General features: G+C 57.2%; 4 protein-coding genes across 4 annotated transcripts; all 4 read left to right on the top strand.

The window, feature by feature from the left end:
* Window positions 1-3,208: 3,208 nt before the first annotated feature.
* LTHEOB_970 (Cation-transporting ATPase 4 protein) lies at window positions 3,209-4,670 on the top strand (the record flags this gene model as incomplete). Its single annotated transcript, XM_035519316.1, has 7 exons — window positions 3,209-3,358; window positions 3,409-3,525; window positions 3,574-3,764; window positions 3,819-3,932; window positions 4,006-4,086; window positions 4,138-4,205; window positions 4,264-4,670. 7 exons carry the CDS (start codon window positions 3,209-3,211, stop codon window positions 4,668-4,670), a joined length of 1,128 nt encoding a protein of 375 aa, XP_035367317.1.
* Window positions 4,671-7,183: 2,513 nt separating this feature from the next.
* Window positions 7,184-8,498, top strand: LTHEOB_971 (Cytochrome p450; the record flags this gene model as incomplete). Its single annotated transcript, XM_035519327.1, has 2 exons — window positions 7,184-7,801; window positions 7,893-8,498. The coding sequence occupies 2 exons, from the start codon at window positions 7,184-7,186 to the stop codon at window positions 8,496-8,498; spliced, it is 1,224 nt and encodes a 407-aa protein (XP_035367318.1).
* A 566-nt stretch (window positions 8,499-9,064) lies between these two features.
* On the top strand, window positions 9,065-10,955 carry LTHEOB_972 (S-adenosylmethionine-dependent methyltransferase; the record flags this gene model as incomplete). The annotated part of the gene is made up of 4 exons (XM_035519338.1): window positions 9,065-9,272; window positions 9,450-9,857; window positions 9,906-10,460; window positions 10,522-10,955. The coding sequence occupies 4 exons, from the start codon at window positions 9,065-9,067 to the stop codon at window positions 10,953-10,955; spliced, it is 1,605 nt and encodes a 534-aa protein (XP_035367319.1).
* Window positions 10,956-11,372: 417 nt separating this feature from the next.
* LTHEOB_973 (WD repeat containing protein) lies at window positions 11,373-15,809 on the top strand (the record flags this gene model as incomplete). The annotated part of the gene is made up of 5 exons (XM_035519349.1): window positions 11,373-11,453; window positions 11,512-11,700; window positions 11,765-14,233; window positions 14,294-14,608; window positions 14,661-15,809. 5 exons carry the CDS (start codon window positions 11,373-11,375, stop codon window positions 15,807-15,809), a joined length of 4,203 nt encoding a protein of 1,400 aa, XP_035367320.1.
* Window positions 15,810-16,203: the final 394 nt, after the last annotated feature.

The raw sequence follows: 16,203 nt of genomic DNA on the forward strand, positions 1-16,203 counted from the left end.
GGGGGGGGGGGGGGGGGGCGGAAAATCAGGGTCAGGCTGAGAGTGGGTACCGCCGGACGTAACGAAGTGTTGATACGCCCGAGGAACCGGCGGGCCGAACTGGGGGAAGAGCTGCCGAGCTGGTGGTCTGGGTGGCTGGTCAAAGATACGGTTTTGCTGATGTGCTTTTCTATGCTCTGGACAAGATGCTCTTGTTGATAGCTCTAATGAAATCGAGGAAGAGAGATATGAATGAGTTCTGACGTCGAGTTGCCGTAAAGACCTATCGCTCATCTTCAAAGCCGCCGAAGGTTTGGTCAGTTGCGAGTACCACCTTTTGCGAGAATCACTTCTGATCGAGTGAAAGTCAAGGAGAGAGCACGATAGGGCGTGGGGAAAGACTGGGGATGATTGCGGTTTGATGTGGGTAAGTATTTACGTAGCAATGGGTACGCTGAGCCCTCATTGACCACCCAGTTGGGACGTACTTGGACCATATGTAGTCCCGATCACCAATGCCCTTTTCAGGACTGGTCTCTCGGTTCGAGCACGGTAATCAGGAGAGGGCATCTCGCAGCAGGCGTCGCAAAGCATACGCGATGCATCTTCATTAGACTCGGCCGTGGTACTTAAGCGAGATAGAGGCTAGTTGCCTGTCGTTCGAGCCTGGACCTTCTGAAGGCCTTTTGACATTCTGGCTTACGCTGCTAGGTACCGAAATAGTGCTTCGTTGGATGTTATGTCGGCTATAGGCCATAGTGCGGCCAGGTGTTTCCACATGCTGCGCCCGATAGGCGAGCTATAGCTCACCAGGGCCTCTTTGTCACTATAACCAGGGCTCTCTCCGGTTGACCAGCTACAACATCCATAAAACGGCGAGAATGGCAGAGCTTGACGGGTAGCTTGGCGAGCTTGGGTGCAGCAAACAGCAAGCCAAGACACTGATCACTCGAGCGGGAAGCGGGATGATTATGATGGCCCGGGTGATGAGCGGATGTGATCCCAGGGCAGAGCGGGTCCTCACGAAGCGCAGCGAAAATTTTGTAGGTCTTTGCGGCACACATCGACGGGCCTCCCGATACCGCGGCTGCCGTGCTCCGTCGGTGGACTCGCATCAGTGGAGTCGGGGATGCGGTCGAGGGAGCCGGATTGTCGAGCTCTGAGCGTGAGGGCGTCTTTCCTTTCTGCGGAGAGCACTTCGCTCCACTTTGCGGCACGGGAGGTTTCCTGCTGTTTGACAATTTGTGCGGCGCAGGGCTGAAGGCGCCGGAGGAGAGGGAGAAATTGGGAAGGTCTGCGGGCCAGGCCGTATTGCATGTCTCACAAGGTGCATTAGCTCCGGAGCTCAATACACTCGATAGCGACGGAGCTGTTGGAGCGGGCCTAACGGGAAGAGGCGCAGGTCGAGAGCAGCGCGAGGCTGCTCAGCGCTGGCTGACGGCTGACGAGTGCGAATTGTCGGGAGACGCACCATCGGGACGGAAGCTGGTGACGACGATGTGATGGCGTCGAGGCGATCGCGAAGATCGACGTTTTATTTCCGACGCACGCGCGAGCGAGATGCGGCGCGGGCTCGCTTGTGGCGCGCCGCCCTGGCTTTTTGCCTCGACATCGTCATCTGCCTCCTGCTGTCCTGTCTACCTCGCCGCACGCCGGATCGCGCTCCGCCATTCCAGTTTCCGCAGAGTGCCGCCGTACTGGTCTCTGTTCGCCATCACAGCCATCCCCCATCGCGTCGCATGGCAGAGGGACAATTCCAAACAAAAGGCCCGTCTTGCTTCCTTCGCCGCAGAGGGGCAAGCGTCAGGACACGGCCAGCTCTCGGATCGCCCCGCCCCACCTCTGTGACGCTGGCCTGCCGGCTGCCGTCCGCCGTCTCATCCCAAAGGGGGATGCCGATCACACCTGCTGTTCACCACCCGGAGCCTCGGCTCATACTTGCGCGAGCCCGAGCGAGCTAGGTACTCCCGTCGCCCATGCTGTCGTGAGCACCGTACATCTCGCACTGCCAGAGCGTCTCCGGCGCCAATCGCAGACAGCCCAATTGGCTACAGTTTCGGTCGAGATCTTACCACAGCCACTACAGGTTCTACAAGTCTGGCCCTCGGCGTTGAGACTAATTGGCTCGTTCTCGCTTTACGCATTAGCCCCGCCGTTTTCGGACCGAGCTTGCCCAGTTGCCAACACGCAATAGGCAAAGGGAATATGTCAACACGGCTGGTAAGCGGCTGCTCAGCCCTGGCGCCCGTCGGGAACACAATCCCCGGCGCAGGTACCGCGTAGTTCTTCTCCAGATGCCAGTTTCCCGGGCGCCCGGTTTTTGGACAGACTACTCTTGGCCCTCGACGGCGTCTTCCTTTCAGGAGGCCTCTATTCCTGGTCTGCCGCTCCCCCGCTGCATGTTCTTGCAATGTCCGGCCAAGGTCTCGGCGGCGGCCATCGTCTTGCCTTGCCGGGGGTCCCGTGGCCACTCAAGCTTGAGGGATCGCCCTGAAATTGCCCAAAGGCGCCAGAGCAACTGCGGTGATCGCAGGCTGCCGGCAGACAGGGTGTGCACGCAGCACTCTACCATCAAGCCCTACCGGTCTCGTTACAGACCCTCTTACGAATCCACAATGCCACTATCCACAAGGCGAGATCCCCCAATTTCCATGCCAGGCGCCCTCCACGCCAAGAGCCGTCGGACAAGCATCTGCCCAGAAGTTAGCCAGAGCGACGGGTCCCGCGGATGAGAGACTTCGCCCTCTGTTCCGAGGTCCTGGCACAAATGCTTCTAGATCCCACTGCCATCACCAGATCCTGCCGCAGAGCGTTTCCCCATTTCGCCAGAGGTCGGGGGATCAGGACTTCACCGACAGTAGCGCTACCAGGCCCTGGCCCTGTATACAAGTCTGAGCTCCCCGGCCCTGGTCCTGGCCCATCAGGCATTGCTTCGCTACGGGCGCAGTCCAAGGCCCACCCCCAGGTCTTTCATTCATTCAGCGCTCGTTCCCACCCGTCTCTGACATCCCTTCCGTTTCGTCTGGAGCCTGCTTAAACCCACACACTCCCTGTTCCCCAGCTTTGGATCCGTCTCTCCGCCGCCTTCTTTACACCTCGACGATACCACCGGATCCGCGGGCCTGAATCCTCCACACTGCCGCTGCGCGTGCAATAGACTTGGTGGTCCGTCGGCGACCACCTCTGATACCCAACTTCGACCTCTCTTTCGCGCCAGGCACCCTCCACCATGGCGTTGTTTTTGGATAATGCGCCGCATGTGGCCGGCTCCATCATCAGCATCACGATCCTTGCTTTTACGATGTATGGCCTACGAGTGTATACCAGGCTAAAGGTTGCCGCTTGGGGTATGGATGACTGGTGTATGACTGTGGCTATTGTACGGCTGCCTTCCCCGATCCTGTGCACGCCGGACGCTAATTGTGTTAGCCGCCTTTCGCTGTACTTTCGGCATCATGTATTGCGGCGGCCTTTAATGGTGTTGGTGTCCACGCGTGGAGGTTCAATGACCCTGCTGTTGCACCCTACATGGAGATTGGCCTAAAGGTAAGCCTGGCCAGTTGTCCCTAAGCTTGCGCATGCTAATAATGGCAGTGGTTCTTCATGTTCGAGGTCTTCTACTGCGTTGCCATCATCCCGATCAAGCTCAGCATTGCGTTCCAGTTGATTCGCATTGCAGCGGGCCGGAAGTTCTTTGTGTACAGCCAGTATGTGGTGGCAGGCATGTTCACCACCATGAACCTCATCGCTGCGCTGTACATCATTTTCCAATGCAAGCCTGTCTCGTAAGTTGGCCCGCTCGCGGGATGGACGTGTTTTGGCACTAACACCAAGAACAGGTATGCATGGAACACCAACCAGGACGGAAAGTGCGAGGACGCCAAGATTCTGACCGACATCTACTATGCAACTACGGCCGTCAACATCGCGACGGATTGGTTCTGCGCTGCTATGTACGTCTCGTTAAAGATTGTGGTTGCATCCTTGGCGACTCATGGACACGGCTAACGAGTCATAATCCGGCAGGCCTATCCCGCTACTTTGGAACGTAAAGCTTAATCGCAACGCCAAGATCTCGGTCGCCTGCATCTTGAGCCTTGGTATCTTGTAAGTAGAGATGTGTGCAATTGCGTCTTCAGTGCTAACTGCGTCGATCAGCGCATCGCTCTCGGCATGCATTCGTCTCAAGTACACTGTCAACCTGCAGGCCACCGATGATTACCTCTGTAAGTCCCCCTGGCTCGTCCCCTCTCGCCTTCACACAACTAACAAAAAGTCTCGCAGACGCCATCTCCGATATCCTCATCTGGGGCTACGCTGAGAACGGTATCGGCGTCATCGTCGGCTGCGTCGGCACGCTGCGACCGCTGTTCCGCAAGGTGCTGCACCTTGGCTCCGACAGCGACGGCTCGACGCCCATGAAGTACGGCGGCGCCTCGTCGCGCGGCGACAACTTTCCGAGCAACGCGCGCCGCACCTACGACAAGTTCGACTCGCAGTACGAGCTCGAGGAGGGCATGGGCCCCTCCAACGACAAGTACGGCGCCCAAGCCCACGAGACCGAGATCCGCGCCGGCACCGCCAGGACTGGCAGCTTGCCCAGCGACAGCGATAGCCAGAAGCAGATCCTGGACGACAGCCAGGGCAACGGCATCATGGTTCACAGCCAGGTGCAGATTTCCAGGGACTAAAGAGAGGGGTTGAAAGCACGTGACATCAACACAAAATAAAACGCATGCATATGGGGAGTTATTCTCGGCGCTTCCGGGAGGGATCAATCCTGAGGTGTGGTTTCCAATGGACTGGCAAGAACCACGGGCGTAATCTGGGCGTGTTGTTTTCTTACGATGGCAACCCTCACGATTCCTCTTCTTTCTATTTTCTTTTCTAGTTATAGACTTTTCGAAGATACCATGACGTAGGTCCTTTCAATTTCTTTTCTGTTGTTAATAATAAATAGATCTCTACATTTGACAGTAGCAGTCCACACAATCAAGCTCCCGAAACGACACTTGTCTTCACAGGAAACAGTCAACTCGGCGCAGCGCAAGATCGATCTACCCCCCTTACCGCAGAATATTCCATGCCAAGATCTCGCATGAAGTCTTGGGTACGTGCCCTATAGCGAAAGTCCCAAAAGTAGCCCAGAAGCGCCCCGTTGCGCCGCTAAGGAAACTCCACACGGCACCCGGGCCTTTTGTGGAACCATTTCTGCAATCGCCCTATAAAGCGGTCCTATAACGCATCGCCGGTTATAGACCGACCGAACTTCGAAGCCGACAGCGAGAAGAAAAACTTTCACATGCGCGGCATTTGAAATGGGGCTGTTCTGTTTTTTTGCCAACTTACGCCCATGACGCCCAACGAACGAACGACACGCCTCCGCTGCCGCGTGCGCGAGACATCCGTCCACTTTTTCCTTCGCGACCGCCTCCCAAACGGGGCTACTGATAAAACGATCAGGCAACCACGCTCATCATCACCGGACAGCCTTGCGCAACTTCCCTCCACCCCTTTTGTTTACGCCTCCCTTTGTATCACTAAACACCGACCGGCCGAGGTACGAGGTACGAAGGCGGTAAAAGGGAAAAAAAAAAGGAGAAAAGTGATCTCTGTCTCTCACGTCATCGCATTCGCTTAAGGTCTGTACGAAGGAAAGCGAGATCTGGATCGACAGTTTCTACTTACGCGGTGGGTGGGGTACAAGTGGGCGAAGGAGGTCCGTTCGTTCGCTCGCATAGCGTCCCTCAAATTCACATGCTCCTTCATTCCTTCGAGAAAGAGACATTACTCATACGCACGGGTCTTCATCTTGGCCGCCGATTGGGATCGATACGGTGAGGCCTGTGCATTTTCTTGTCGTTTGCTTCTTCGAACTTCAGGTGTTGGCCGAAAGCCGCACGGGAGTAGAAATTCAGGGATTCCGGGTGAAGCATGTCATTGTAAGTGCTGTATTTTGTTTCAGAAAGTATATATTAAACTGCATATAAGTCTGGGTCTTCGACAGGGAGAGTGAGGGCAAAAAAAGGGAAAAGTGTAGACAGCATGGGCTGTCGGTCGAATGGAGAGAACGTATTTTGACAATGCCCAGTAGAAAGCATCATTGCATCACCGACTTTGGGGCTGCATGTAAGCTACAGAAAAAGGGAATGTTTAGGAAGCCACCGAATATCTGTGTTTGCAGGGCTTCCATAACTCCATAGCTACATACTCACTCATCCGAAGGTAAGAGTCCCTGATGGTAGGCGTAATCGAGGAACGAGCAAGACTAAGTTCAATAATGCTTTTCTTTAGAGGAAGTGGTAGGCCTCTCTGGAACAAGCCATATTCTCGTGCCTTTTTCTTTCAAACACTTTAAAATCCGATACCAAAACTGGAGCAGAAGCCGACGGTTCGACAGTGTTCAAAAGAATCGTACTTTCTCCCACAGGAGTAATGAACAAAGACAATTGCTGAACAGACCGACATCTTAGTCACTGCCGCATACCAGTGTGAAGCCCTTCGTTCATTCGCAATCTCTCTCATCCTGCGTAGACCGCCGACTCAGCTATGAAAAACATTATTAAGCCCATACTGGCCCAAAGCTCTTGCGTAAACTACATATCGTGCTCTGCTTACGTTCTGCTGAGGGTCTACCTGCAAACAATTTTCTCGGTCTACTACTGCTGGCTGAAGGGCGAGCGCCATTGGGTAAAAAAACGACCAGCAGTGCTACGCTCACGGGCGCTGAAATGCATCTCCTGGTCAAGTTAGTGTAGAAAGTAAGCGATCCGGTGCTGAGGCTGCTAGGGTCGGGCTGACTGGCGGTGGTGCATAGCTGGAGGCTGGAGGGTGGTGAATGCCGTGACAGAGGGGAGAAAAGGATGAAGTGTAGCAGTTGTTGAACGATGATGGTGTCAAGATCCGTATGACATATGAACGGGTGGAGTTTAAGCTGGTCGGTAGTTTGCTGTCAGCAAATATGCATTCTTATGGCGCATGCACAAAGGGTATGTGAAAGAAAACGTATGGTAAGCAACAGCACGCAATCAAAAGGCGGACATGCATAGACAAGCAAGTTATGCAGCAGCAGGTCGCGTGCCGGGTTTATGCAGGCGGTGGGAGCCATGCGGCGCAGAACTGTCGCGTGGTGAGGCGCTGGCCCAGATATTGATATTTCACATCTGCTTGGACCCTTCTTTTCCGCCGCCCATCACGACGATAGATGTACCTCGACACCCAGCACTTCAAGTTCTTCCACGCCCACCCTCACTTATCCAGCTCTAGACGGCGAGCAAACATGGACACAAGCCTTCAGCCGTCGGCCGACCAGTTCGAAACGGCCCGCCAGCGCGAAACGAACAGCATGCGCGACTTCTCTCGAATGATCCAGGTCCGCCTCTCGCACCTGATCCAAACCGAGTACGAAGCAAGCCACGGTACGGCGGCGAACCCGATCGAGATTGACTCCGACTCCGACGACGACGATGCCAACGCGAACGGCAATGGCCACCACCACTCCGCCAATGGAGACGGCGGCGCCAACCTCACCTCCCGCCTCGACGACCTCGAGCTGCACACGCTCCCGCTGCCGCGTGCGCCGTTCGCCGAGCTCGACTACGACGGCGAGGGTCTCTGGCAGGCGCCGCTGCACGACCAGTTCCAGCACGACCCGCAGTGGCCGTGCATGGTGTCGGCGGTGCGCGACGAGCCGCTGCCGCCCAACATCGCGCTGCCCGTGCCAGTGCGCGCGCCGCCGGGCCCGACCGAGGCGCACTTCGTCTGGGCTGACGAGCGCGACGAGTATCTCGCGCGCTGCCCCGAGAATGCGGATTTCAGCCAGGTAAGCCCGCCGCCGCCGCAGCCTTTCACCTCGTTCCTTCTCTTCTTTCGCACGTGGATGTGTGCCCCGCTGACGCAGCTCCCGCTCGCAGATCGTCTTCATGCCCGTCCCGCGTCCCGCCAAGTTCGACGCCCTCAACGCGACCATCATCGACGACGACGACCACAACAACAGCTACCGCAGCCGCAGCAACAGCGCCAGCAGCAGGCCCGCCACCCCCATCACCAACACCCCCGCCACCGCCATCGCCGTCCATCCTCCCCCGCCCCCTCCGCCCTCCCCGCACCAGGACCTCCTCCTCCTCACCCCGTCCGAAGCCTCGCACATGCGCAACCTCTTCATCGCCAAGGGCCAGGCGCTAGCCGAGCGCGCCACTACTGCTGCTGCTGCCGCCGCCGCCGCGAACGCGTCACTGCTGCTGCCTTCACCGCCGGCGTCGTCCGGGCGCCTGCTGCTGCTGCGCATGCCGCATGTCGACGACGACGACGACTCGGTCCGCGCGCACTACGAGTCGTGCGAGGTGTGCCGCGGCATCCGCCGGCGCGCGGTGCCGGGCGAGCATGAGTATTGGGCGCGTGTGAGCGAGTTGGGCGAGGGGAAGGTGGGGGAGATGAGGGTTGGTGGCGCGCAGCCACGCGTGGTGGTGACGAGGTCGGGGGGGAGGGGAGCGGCGGCGGGGGAGGGGAGTGAGGAGTGAGTGATGCAGGACTTTCAAGACAAATAGGGGAAACTAGGAAACTGTGGGAGACAGAACAGGTCGCTGAAGGCAACAAATGGGCGAACAAGACTGTCGACTACGGACTTCATCGGCTTGGGGGAGCGGAATGGAGGAGACGGACGAAGAAAAACTGGAAAAAACGAAATGTGGACTACGATACTGGCTTCGCGGTGAGCGAACTGCACGATGGAGATGCTCAAATGATGGGTGGACGTGGCTTTGATTTCCGGCAGCATGTGGGAAGGACAACGATGCGGTAATGTTTAATCTGGGTCTTTACGTGGCCTGATGGGAAGAGCACAGAAATGATTTGACGGGGGGCGGTGCATCTCGAGAGATGCGTGATGGAATTAGCGATGGCTAGAAACCAGATAGATGGAATCGACGAGGTTGCAAACAACAGGTGAAGTGAGAGACGGATGGCTTGCGCACAGACCGCTCGGCGATTTTCGCTTGCAAGCCCTGCAGGTGCATATTTTCTTTTCTTGGTGCGACGCCTCAACCTTCCCCGTTCAACCACACTTCGAATCAAAATTTTGAGCAAGATGTCGCACTCGTCAGCCTCTTCAGACACGGGCTCGGACCCATTGGATATGCGCGGCGAGGAGGGCTGGGAGGATGCCGAGCCCGACGTTGAGGAGATCCGCGTCGTCAGCCTCTTCGACGACCAAGTCTTTCCGGATGTCAAGCAGATGATCGAGGATTGCAAGAAAAGGTACAACTTCGATTTTACTGGCATCCAGAAGAAGCTGGGTGTGTACTCCTCCTTATTTCTGTCTGAATGCTCTGTTCTGTTGTGCTCTTGTTCAAAGTCACGTGTTTCTACGACATCCCCACCGGATTTCCCATCCTTCTGTGCTTCAAGTCATTTGTTCCGCATTGCATGAGCCACCTGTAGCAGTACATCGCCCTTACTAACTGCAGTCTAAGGCCTTGACTTTTTCGGGAGCATCAAGCTGGTGAACTACATCCGCAGCGAAGTCAAGAACGGCAACAAGAACCCCGACGTGTCTGACGCAGCAAAATTTGCCGACGACAAGTACCTGCAACCTGTGCTCGAGGATGATGCCGTGCTATTCTCTCTGGACGAGCTCTCGGCAGATGACGAGGAGCCGCAGTCTGAGGAGGCCAAGAGAGTCAAAGAGCTGGAGGAGCAACTTCAACAACTATCAAGCCAGTTCGCCGAGTACAGGGAAACCGTCTCCAAGACGCTTGAGGAGCGCTGGAACGAGAAAGAGATGCCTAAGGAGGGCGAAGCTGGTCCCTCCGGATCATCAAAAGCTCCCGAGGGCAAGTGGGGCATCGATACCGGATACTTCGACTCCTACTCCTATAACGGTAAGCTGCACAAGATCGTAGATCGACGCGTGTTCTAACTTCTTTCAGATATCCACGAGACCATGCTTAAGGACGCCATCCGCACTGATGGGTACAGGGACTTCGTTTACGACAACAAGCACATCTTTGCCGGAAAGACGGTCCTGGATGTGGGCTGCGGAACGGGCATCCTCTCCATGTTCTGCGCAAAGGCCGGCGCTGCCCACGTCATCGCTGTGGACAACAGCGAAATGATCGAGAAGGCCATCGTCAACTGCCACGCCAACGGATTCTCCGACAAGATCACCTGCCTGCGCGGCAAGATCGAGGAGGTCGTTCTTCCGGTCGACAAGGTGGACATCATCATTTCCGAGTGGATGGGCTACTGCTTGCTCTTCGAGGCCATGTTCGACAGCGTCATGTGGGCCAGGGACCGCTACTTGAAGCCTGATGGCCTGATGGTGCCCAGCCACACCACGCTGCACATTGCACCCTTCTCTGACGACGACTACATCGCGGATAACATTGAATTCTGGCGCGATGTGTACGGCTTCGACATGACCGCCATGATGGAGGGAATCCGTGACGATGTCAGGGTCAAGAGTCTGACGACCGACAAGCTTGGTAAGTCTGACAGAGCCGGAGTCGAGCTTATATATTTTGCTGACTTATTACCCATCCACAGTCTCCAAGTCGTCTCAGTTCTTGCAGCTCCCGCTGCACACCATCACGACCGAAGAGCTGGAGTTTGTGAAGAACTTCTCAGTCGAGGTGGAGGCGGACGCTAGTGCGCTGGACGGCTGGTGCATCTGGTTCGATACCTTCTTCTTGCCATCCCGCGACACTGCCCTGCCAGCCGACGCACGGGCGGAGACGTGGAAGGGGCCAGGCAACGCGTTCACAACGGGCCCCGGCGGCAAACCTACTCACTGGGAGTCTGGACTGCTGCTCGTCGAGCGCACCGGCAAAAACAACGAGCTGAAGAAGGGACAGAAGATTGCAGGCAGTGTTACGTACAAGAAGGCGGGCAAGAACACGCGCGACTTGGCCATCGAGATCGAATGGGAGGTCGAGGGCGGGGCAGACGGAAAGCGGAAGCAGGCATGGAAGCTGGAGTAGATAGTGGCTGCGGTGGGACTTCAAAGATAGAGCTTAGGATAGAAAACGCTCGGGAAAGGGTTTAGCGGCGTCGATTGGCTGCAGGGCAGCGCTAGAAATGCAAGATTATCGCCCACGGACGACCCTGTGTAACGTCTCTGCAGCCGAATGCGGCGCGCAGAAGCATGGGCGCGTGAGAGAAATGCGGAGGGCAACTGACTCGGCGTGTCGTCATCGCACGGGCCTGTTGCCCAGCGCGTGTCGCAGTCACCCCATGACAGCTGGCCTAGCACCAAAACTCCAAAGGATCCTCCTCTCCAGACGCCATCGCCAACTGCGCCCCAGCTCTGCCCGGATCACCAGAGCTCCCCGTCCCCTGTCCGGCCCCCGGACCATGCCGACGCAGCTGTAGAGCTCGCAGCTCCAGCATCCCGTTCCATGCGCGCCATCCTCCCCGGCCGTCCCAACGCAGAGCTCGCTGCTGTGACCACCGGGCTCTGGGAGGGAAGGCAGCTTATCGTGCGCACACCGCCCTCTCCTGCCGCTCAATTCCCCCGCGCTGACGTCTTGGTTGCAGGCGTACATCTCCGGCAATGCCCTCATAATCCTCGGCGGCCCGCGACACATTATACAAACCATCTACACCGAAGATGAGGGCAACCTGGTGTCTGTGGTTTTGGACGAGCCGTCCGGCAAGATAGCAACCGCCTCGCCCAAGGCCGTCTACGTCTACAAGCCCCACGGCCTGGACATTGGCCAGCCCAACGTGCGTCAACTTTCTCCTGCGCCGCCCCGCATCGAGCCGAGTGTCTGACAATGAGATTTCGCAGTGGACCCTACAACACACCTTGACCCTAGCCGACCCGCAGGATGATATCAGGACGCTCTCCTGGGGCCTCGCCGAGGAGCTGCTTGTGGGCAGCTCATCCCTGACGCTATTCTCCACGCACAACCACGAGTCCGAACGTCTCTTCACCGCGCCGCTCGCGTCCCCGCCCAAATTCGCACACTTCTCCTACGACGCCACCTTCATTGCCACGACGTCGACCTACGACCGGCTCGTCAAGATATGGCACCGCCTGAGCTTCGGCAGCGTCGAGGAGCGCTTCGACGTGGCCTACCTGCCGCACCCGGCCACAGTCACAGGCCTGCACTGGCGGCGGCCGCGGCACCGCGAGCAGCTGATCGAGAACGTGCTGTACACGGTGTGCGCCGACAACAAGGTGCGCGTGTGGGTGGGCGGCGAGCACCGCGGGCCCGAGATCTTCCAGCTGTGGGCCGAGGTCGACCTCATGGAGTCGATCAAGCCGCGCGCCCTCGACCCGGGCGCCCGCTCCCAACGCCGCTACGCCTTCTTCATCGACAGCGCCGACTTCGCCGTCGCCACCGAGCGCGCCGTCCAGCAGGCCTCGGACGCCAACGGCAGCCAGGAGGAGCGCCACGCCCTGCAGCACCTGATCGACGTCGCCAACCGCTCCCCCGAGGTGTGCGTCGTGCTGGATGACAAGGGCAACATGTCGGCCTGGGGCTTGGAGAGCGTGGATTCGAAGGTCAAGAAGACGAGCAACATCTTCAACATTGCACACGTCGAGGGGCTCAGGCTGCATTTTGCAAAAGACCCCCTGCCAATCGAGGACAATGTGCAGTTCTTCAGTTTCTGCGGAGACGCCCATGGTAGCTCGTTCACCTTGCTCATGCACCACTTTGATGGAAGGATAGAGTGGATGGAGGGCAAGATTGATCTGCTGTTCGATCCGTCACCCTTGAAGTTGACGAGATTGGAGCGAGAGACCATTTTGACCGGACACACGGCACCCATCAAGAAGGCAGTACGTACGGCGAGCGGACGGGCGCTAATTTCTCGAACCGACAAGAACGCAGGCGTTGTGTGGAGGCAAGAGAATTCGAAGCATTCCGGCCCTGTGCTTGCTCGGCACAGCACCGTGCAGGTGCACGAGCATATTCATCGCACGGCTTTGCTTGCTGAGGGCGACTTTGTTGTGTTCCTGCACCACGAAAGTATATCACTATGGGACGCCCGCACGCCAACGGCAAAAGAGGTCGCTCGCTGCAAATACCAATTGCAGGGCAAGCCCCTCTGCCTGCTCATCATTCCGGAAGTAGAAACCGACTCGGGCTGCGTCCATCTTGCCACTATCTCGTCCGAGATGAAGGGAGTTGGCTGGCAGGTAAGGATACCGCCCAGATTGACACACGTCAATTTCCGTCCACACCGCCGGACACCGTCCATCAACATCGCGGGCAAAATCTCCATCGAAGAAATCTGCCGCTTTGATCTGGGTGACGACGGCGACCTGGCTTATGTCATCCCCGTCGATCCTGCTGGAACGCCGCCTGTGATCTCAGGTTTCTTGGATACCTTTGCCCGTGATATTGCAATCTCGTACACAACCTCCGGTGTTATCAAGTCGTGGACTGCAAGAGTGAGCGAAGATCGGAAGAAGATCGAATGGTTGCTCACTTCGACGGTGGATACTGGCGTCGAAAATCCGACACTCGGCAGTGGAACGTCAATCCGTAAGGCGGCTTTGGTTGATTCTCAGAAGACTGGTCTCACCATCTGGAGCACAAGAAGCGCTCAACTGGAACATGAGGAGCGTTTTGAGCCCCATGATATCATCCAGGACATCGATTGGTCGTCTTCTCCGGACAATCAGTCCATCCTTGCCGTTGGCTTTCCCCACAGGGTTGTCATCTATGCACAGCTGCGCTACAATTACCTCGACCATGGGCCATCTTGGGCGGCGATTCGCGAAGTCCGTATCCGAGAGTTCACGCCGCATCCGATTGGTGATTCGGTCTGGCTGGGCAGCGGTAACTTGGTCATCGGCGCTGGAAACCAACTTTTCGTCCAAGACGAGCATGTTGAGGTTGATGATGGTGTCCTTCCAGATCTGCGCCTCGTTGAGCACAGGGAAGCACACCGCAAGAAGGAGGTGGACTTGTTCACCCTCGTGAGCAGACTCAACGGTCCGCTGCCCGTGTACCACCCGCAGATGCTTGCTCAGTGCGTGCTTCTGGGGAAGCTGCCGCAGGTCCAGCGGATCCTTATCAACCTCTACAAGAAGCTCAAGTTCTACACCGAGGGCGATGCTTTCGATACTCTACTCGGACTGTCGCCCGAGAGCTTCTTCGAGGATCATGAGGCAAGTACTAAGATATTGAAACGCCAGATCATATTGCTAACGAAGTTACAGGCTACCATGAACGGTTCAGCTCGAAAGGAGCTGCAGTCTTCATACGCCGATTTCACGGATGAGGATGACGAGCCCGCCAGTGTAACTGAGGCAGTCGCTGCAAGCTTGAACGAGCTCCTCCTAACAAAACCGGTTCCACAGCTCTCCAATCGCGAGCAATTTCACCTCGCAGACATTGTCGAGTGTGTCGGTACTGTCGAGAAACACCGGAGAAGTGTTGATGACAATGCCTGTCGTTTCCTGCTCTTCTTCAGACAACATTACCTTCGCGACAGGGATGGCATGCGGAGTGAGGAGAAGTCTCACATATCGTGGCGCGAGATCACTTGGGCATATCACAGCGGTAGTCAAGACATTCTGTTGGATCTGGTGAGCAGGCATTTCCAGGGACGGATGACGTGGAAACAAGCAAAAGAGGCCGGTATCTTCATGTGGATGACCGACAGCAATGCAGTGGTGAGTCCTAATTTTACTCGTAGGAAGTAAGCATGGCACTAACAGGTTACAGCGCGCTCAATTCGAGGTTATCGCCCGGAACGAATACACCAAGACCGAGGAGAAGAACCCAGTCGACTGCAGTCTGTATTACCTCGCTCTCCGCAAGAAAGCGGTGCTTGTCGGTCTCTGGCGCATGGCCACATGGAGCCGCGAACAGCCTGCCACGTACCGCCTGCTCCAGAACAACTTCAACGATCCTCGTTGGAAAACGGCTGCCCTCAAGAACGCGTACGCACTGATGGGCAAACGCCGTTTCGAATACGCAGCCTCCTTCTTCCTCCTGGCCGACCACCTCCAAGACGCCGTCGCAGTACTGTCAAACCAAATGAACGACATGCAGCTCGCCATCGCTGTCGCCCGCGTCTACGAAGGCGGCGACGACGGCCCCGTACTACGCAAGTTCATCACCGAACGGGTCCTGCCGCGCGCCGTCATGGAAGGCAACCGGTGGATGGCGACGTGGGCCTTCTGGACGCTCGGCAAGCGCGACGTCGCGGTGCGGGCGCTCGTCACGCCGCTGTCGACGCTGCTCTCGCCGCCCGACTCGCCTAGCCTGCAGTCGCGCCTGTTTCTCACGGACGACCCGGCGCTCGTCGTGCTGTACCGCCAGCTGCGCGACCGCTCGCTGCAGACGCTACGCGGCGCCCTCGCCGTCGACCCGCGCGCCGAGTGGGAGTTCATCGTGCACACGGCCCGCCTGTACGAGCGCATGGGCTGCGACGTGCTCGCGCTGGATCTGGTCCGCAGTTGGGAGTTCCTGCAAACCCCGCAGCAACCGATCGCGCCCCTGCCGACGAAGCTGCCCCTGCACTCGTCACAGAATTCTGCTGTTTCGGCTGCGCCGACTAGTCCCGTCGCGACGTACGACATTGATCCTCGCAAGCTGCTGCGCAGGCGGAGCAGTTTGGTCGTGCAGGATTTGCCGCACAGGCCGCTCGCGGTACGGTCGGCGTTGGATGGGTTCGCTGATGGGGAGGATGGGGAGGTTGTGGTGGATGGGGAGGAGAAGAGGAATGGGGTTAATGGGAGCGGGGCCAAGGAGAATAGCAGGTTTGGTGTCGATGGTGCCGGAGAGGTGGAACAGCAGAAGAAAAAGCCACCCCCGACCCAGTTTCACGAGCCGGATGCTAATAGCTTGTTGGACTCGTTTGGGTTTTGAGTGTGTGTGGCTTGATTGGTTGGGAGCTGAAATTCGTTGTGCGGGGGATTGCCTCTTTTGGGCATGGGGGGAGGCCTGTATAAGGTTGTGGCGGGGGGGGGGGGGAAGGATGATGATACGGTTTTTGTGTTTTTTGTTTTGGTGGGGAAGGTTGTAGATTACCCTTATGGCATTGGGATATGGCGTCCTTTAACCTTTTTTTTTCCCCTTCTGATTTTTTTGGTCCTCGAGAAAATATCCTGTTGGTGGAGGAGGGGAAAAGGATTTTGGGAAGGCATAAAATGATGAGTTCTGCGAGAGTAGGATTTCCTTTTCGTTCCTTGTTGCTCTGGGAGACGCCGGAATCCTTAATGTCTTATGTCTTTCCATCTTTCTCTTTTGATGTTTGGAACTT

The sequence above is a fragment of the Lasiodiplodia theobromae genome (assembly GCF_012971845.1).
Source record: "Lasiodiplodia theobromae strain AM2As chromosome Unknown scaffold_3, whole genome shotgun sequence".
Taxonomy (NCBI): domain Eukaryota; kingdom Fungi; phylum Ascomycota; class Dothideomycetes; order Botryosphaeriales; family Botryosphaeriaceae; genus Lasiodiplodia; species Lasiodiplodia theobromae.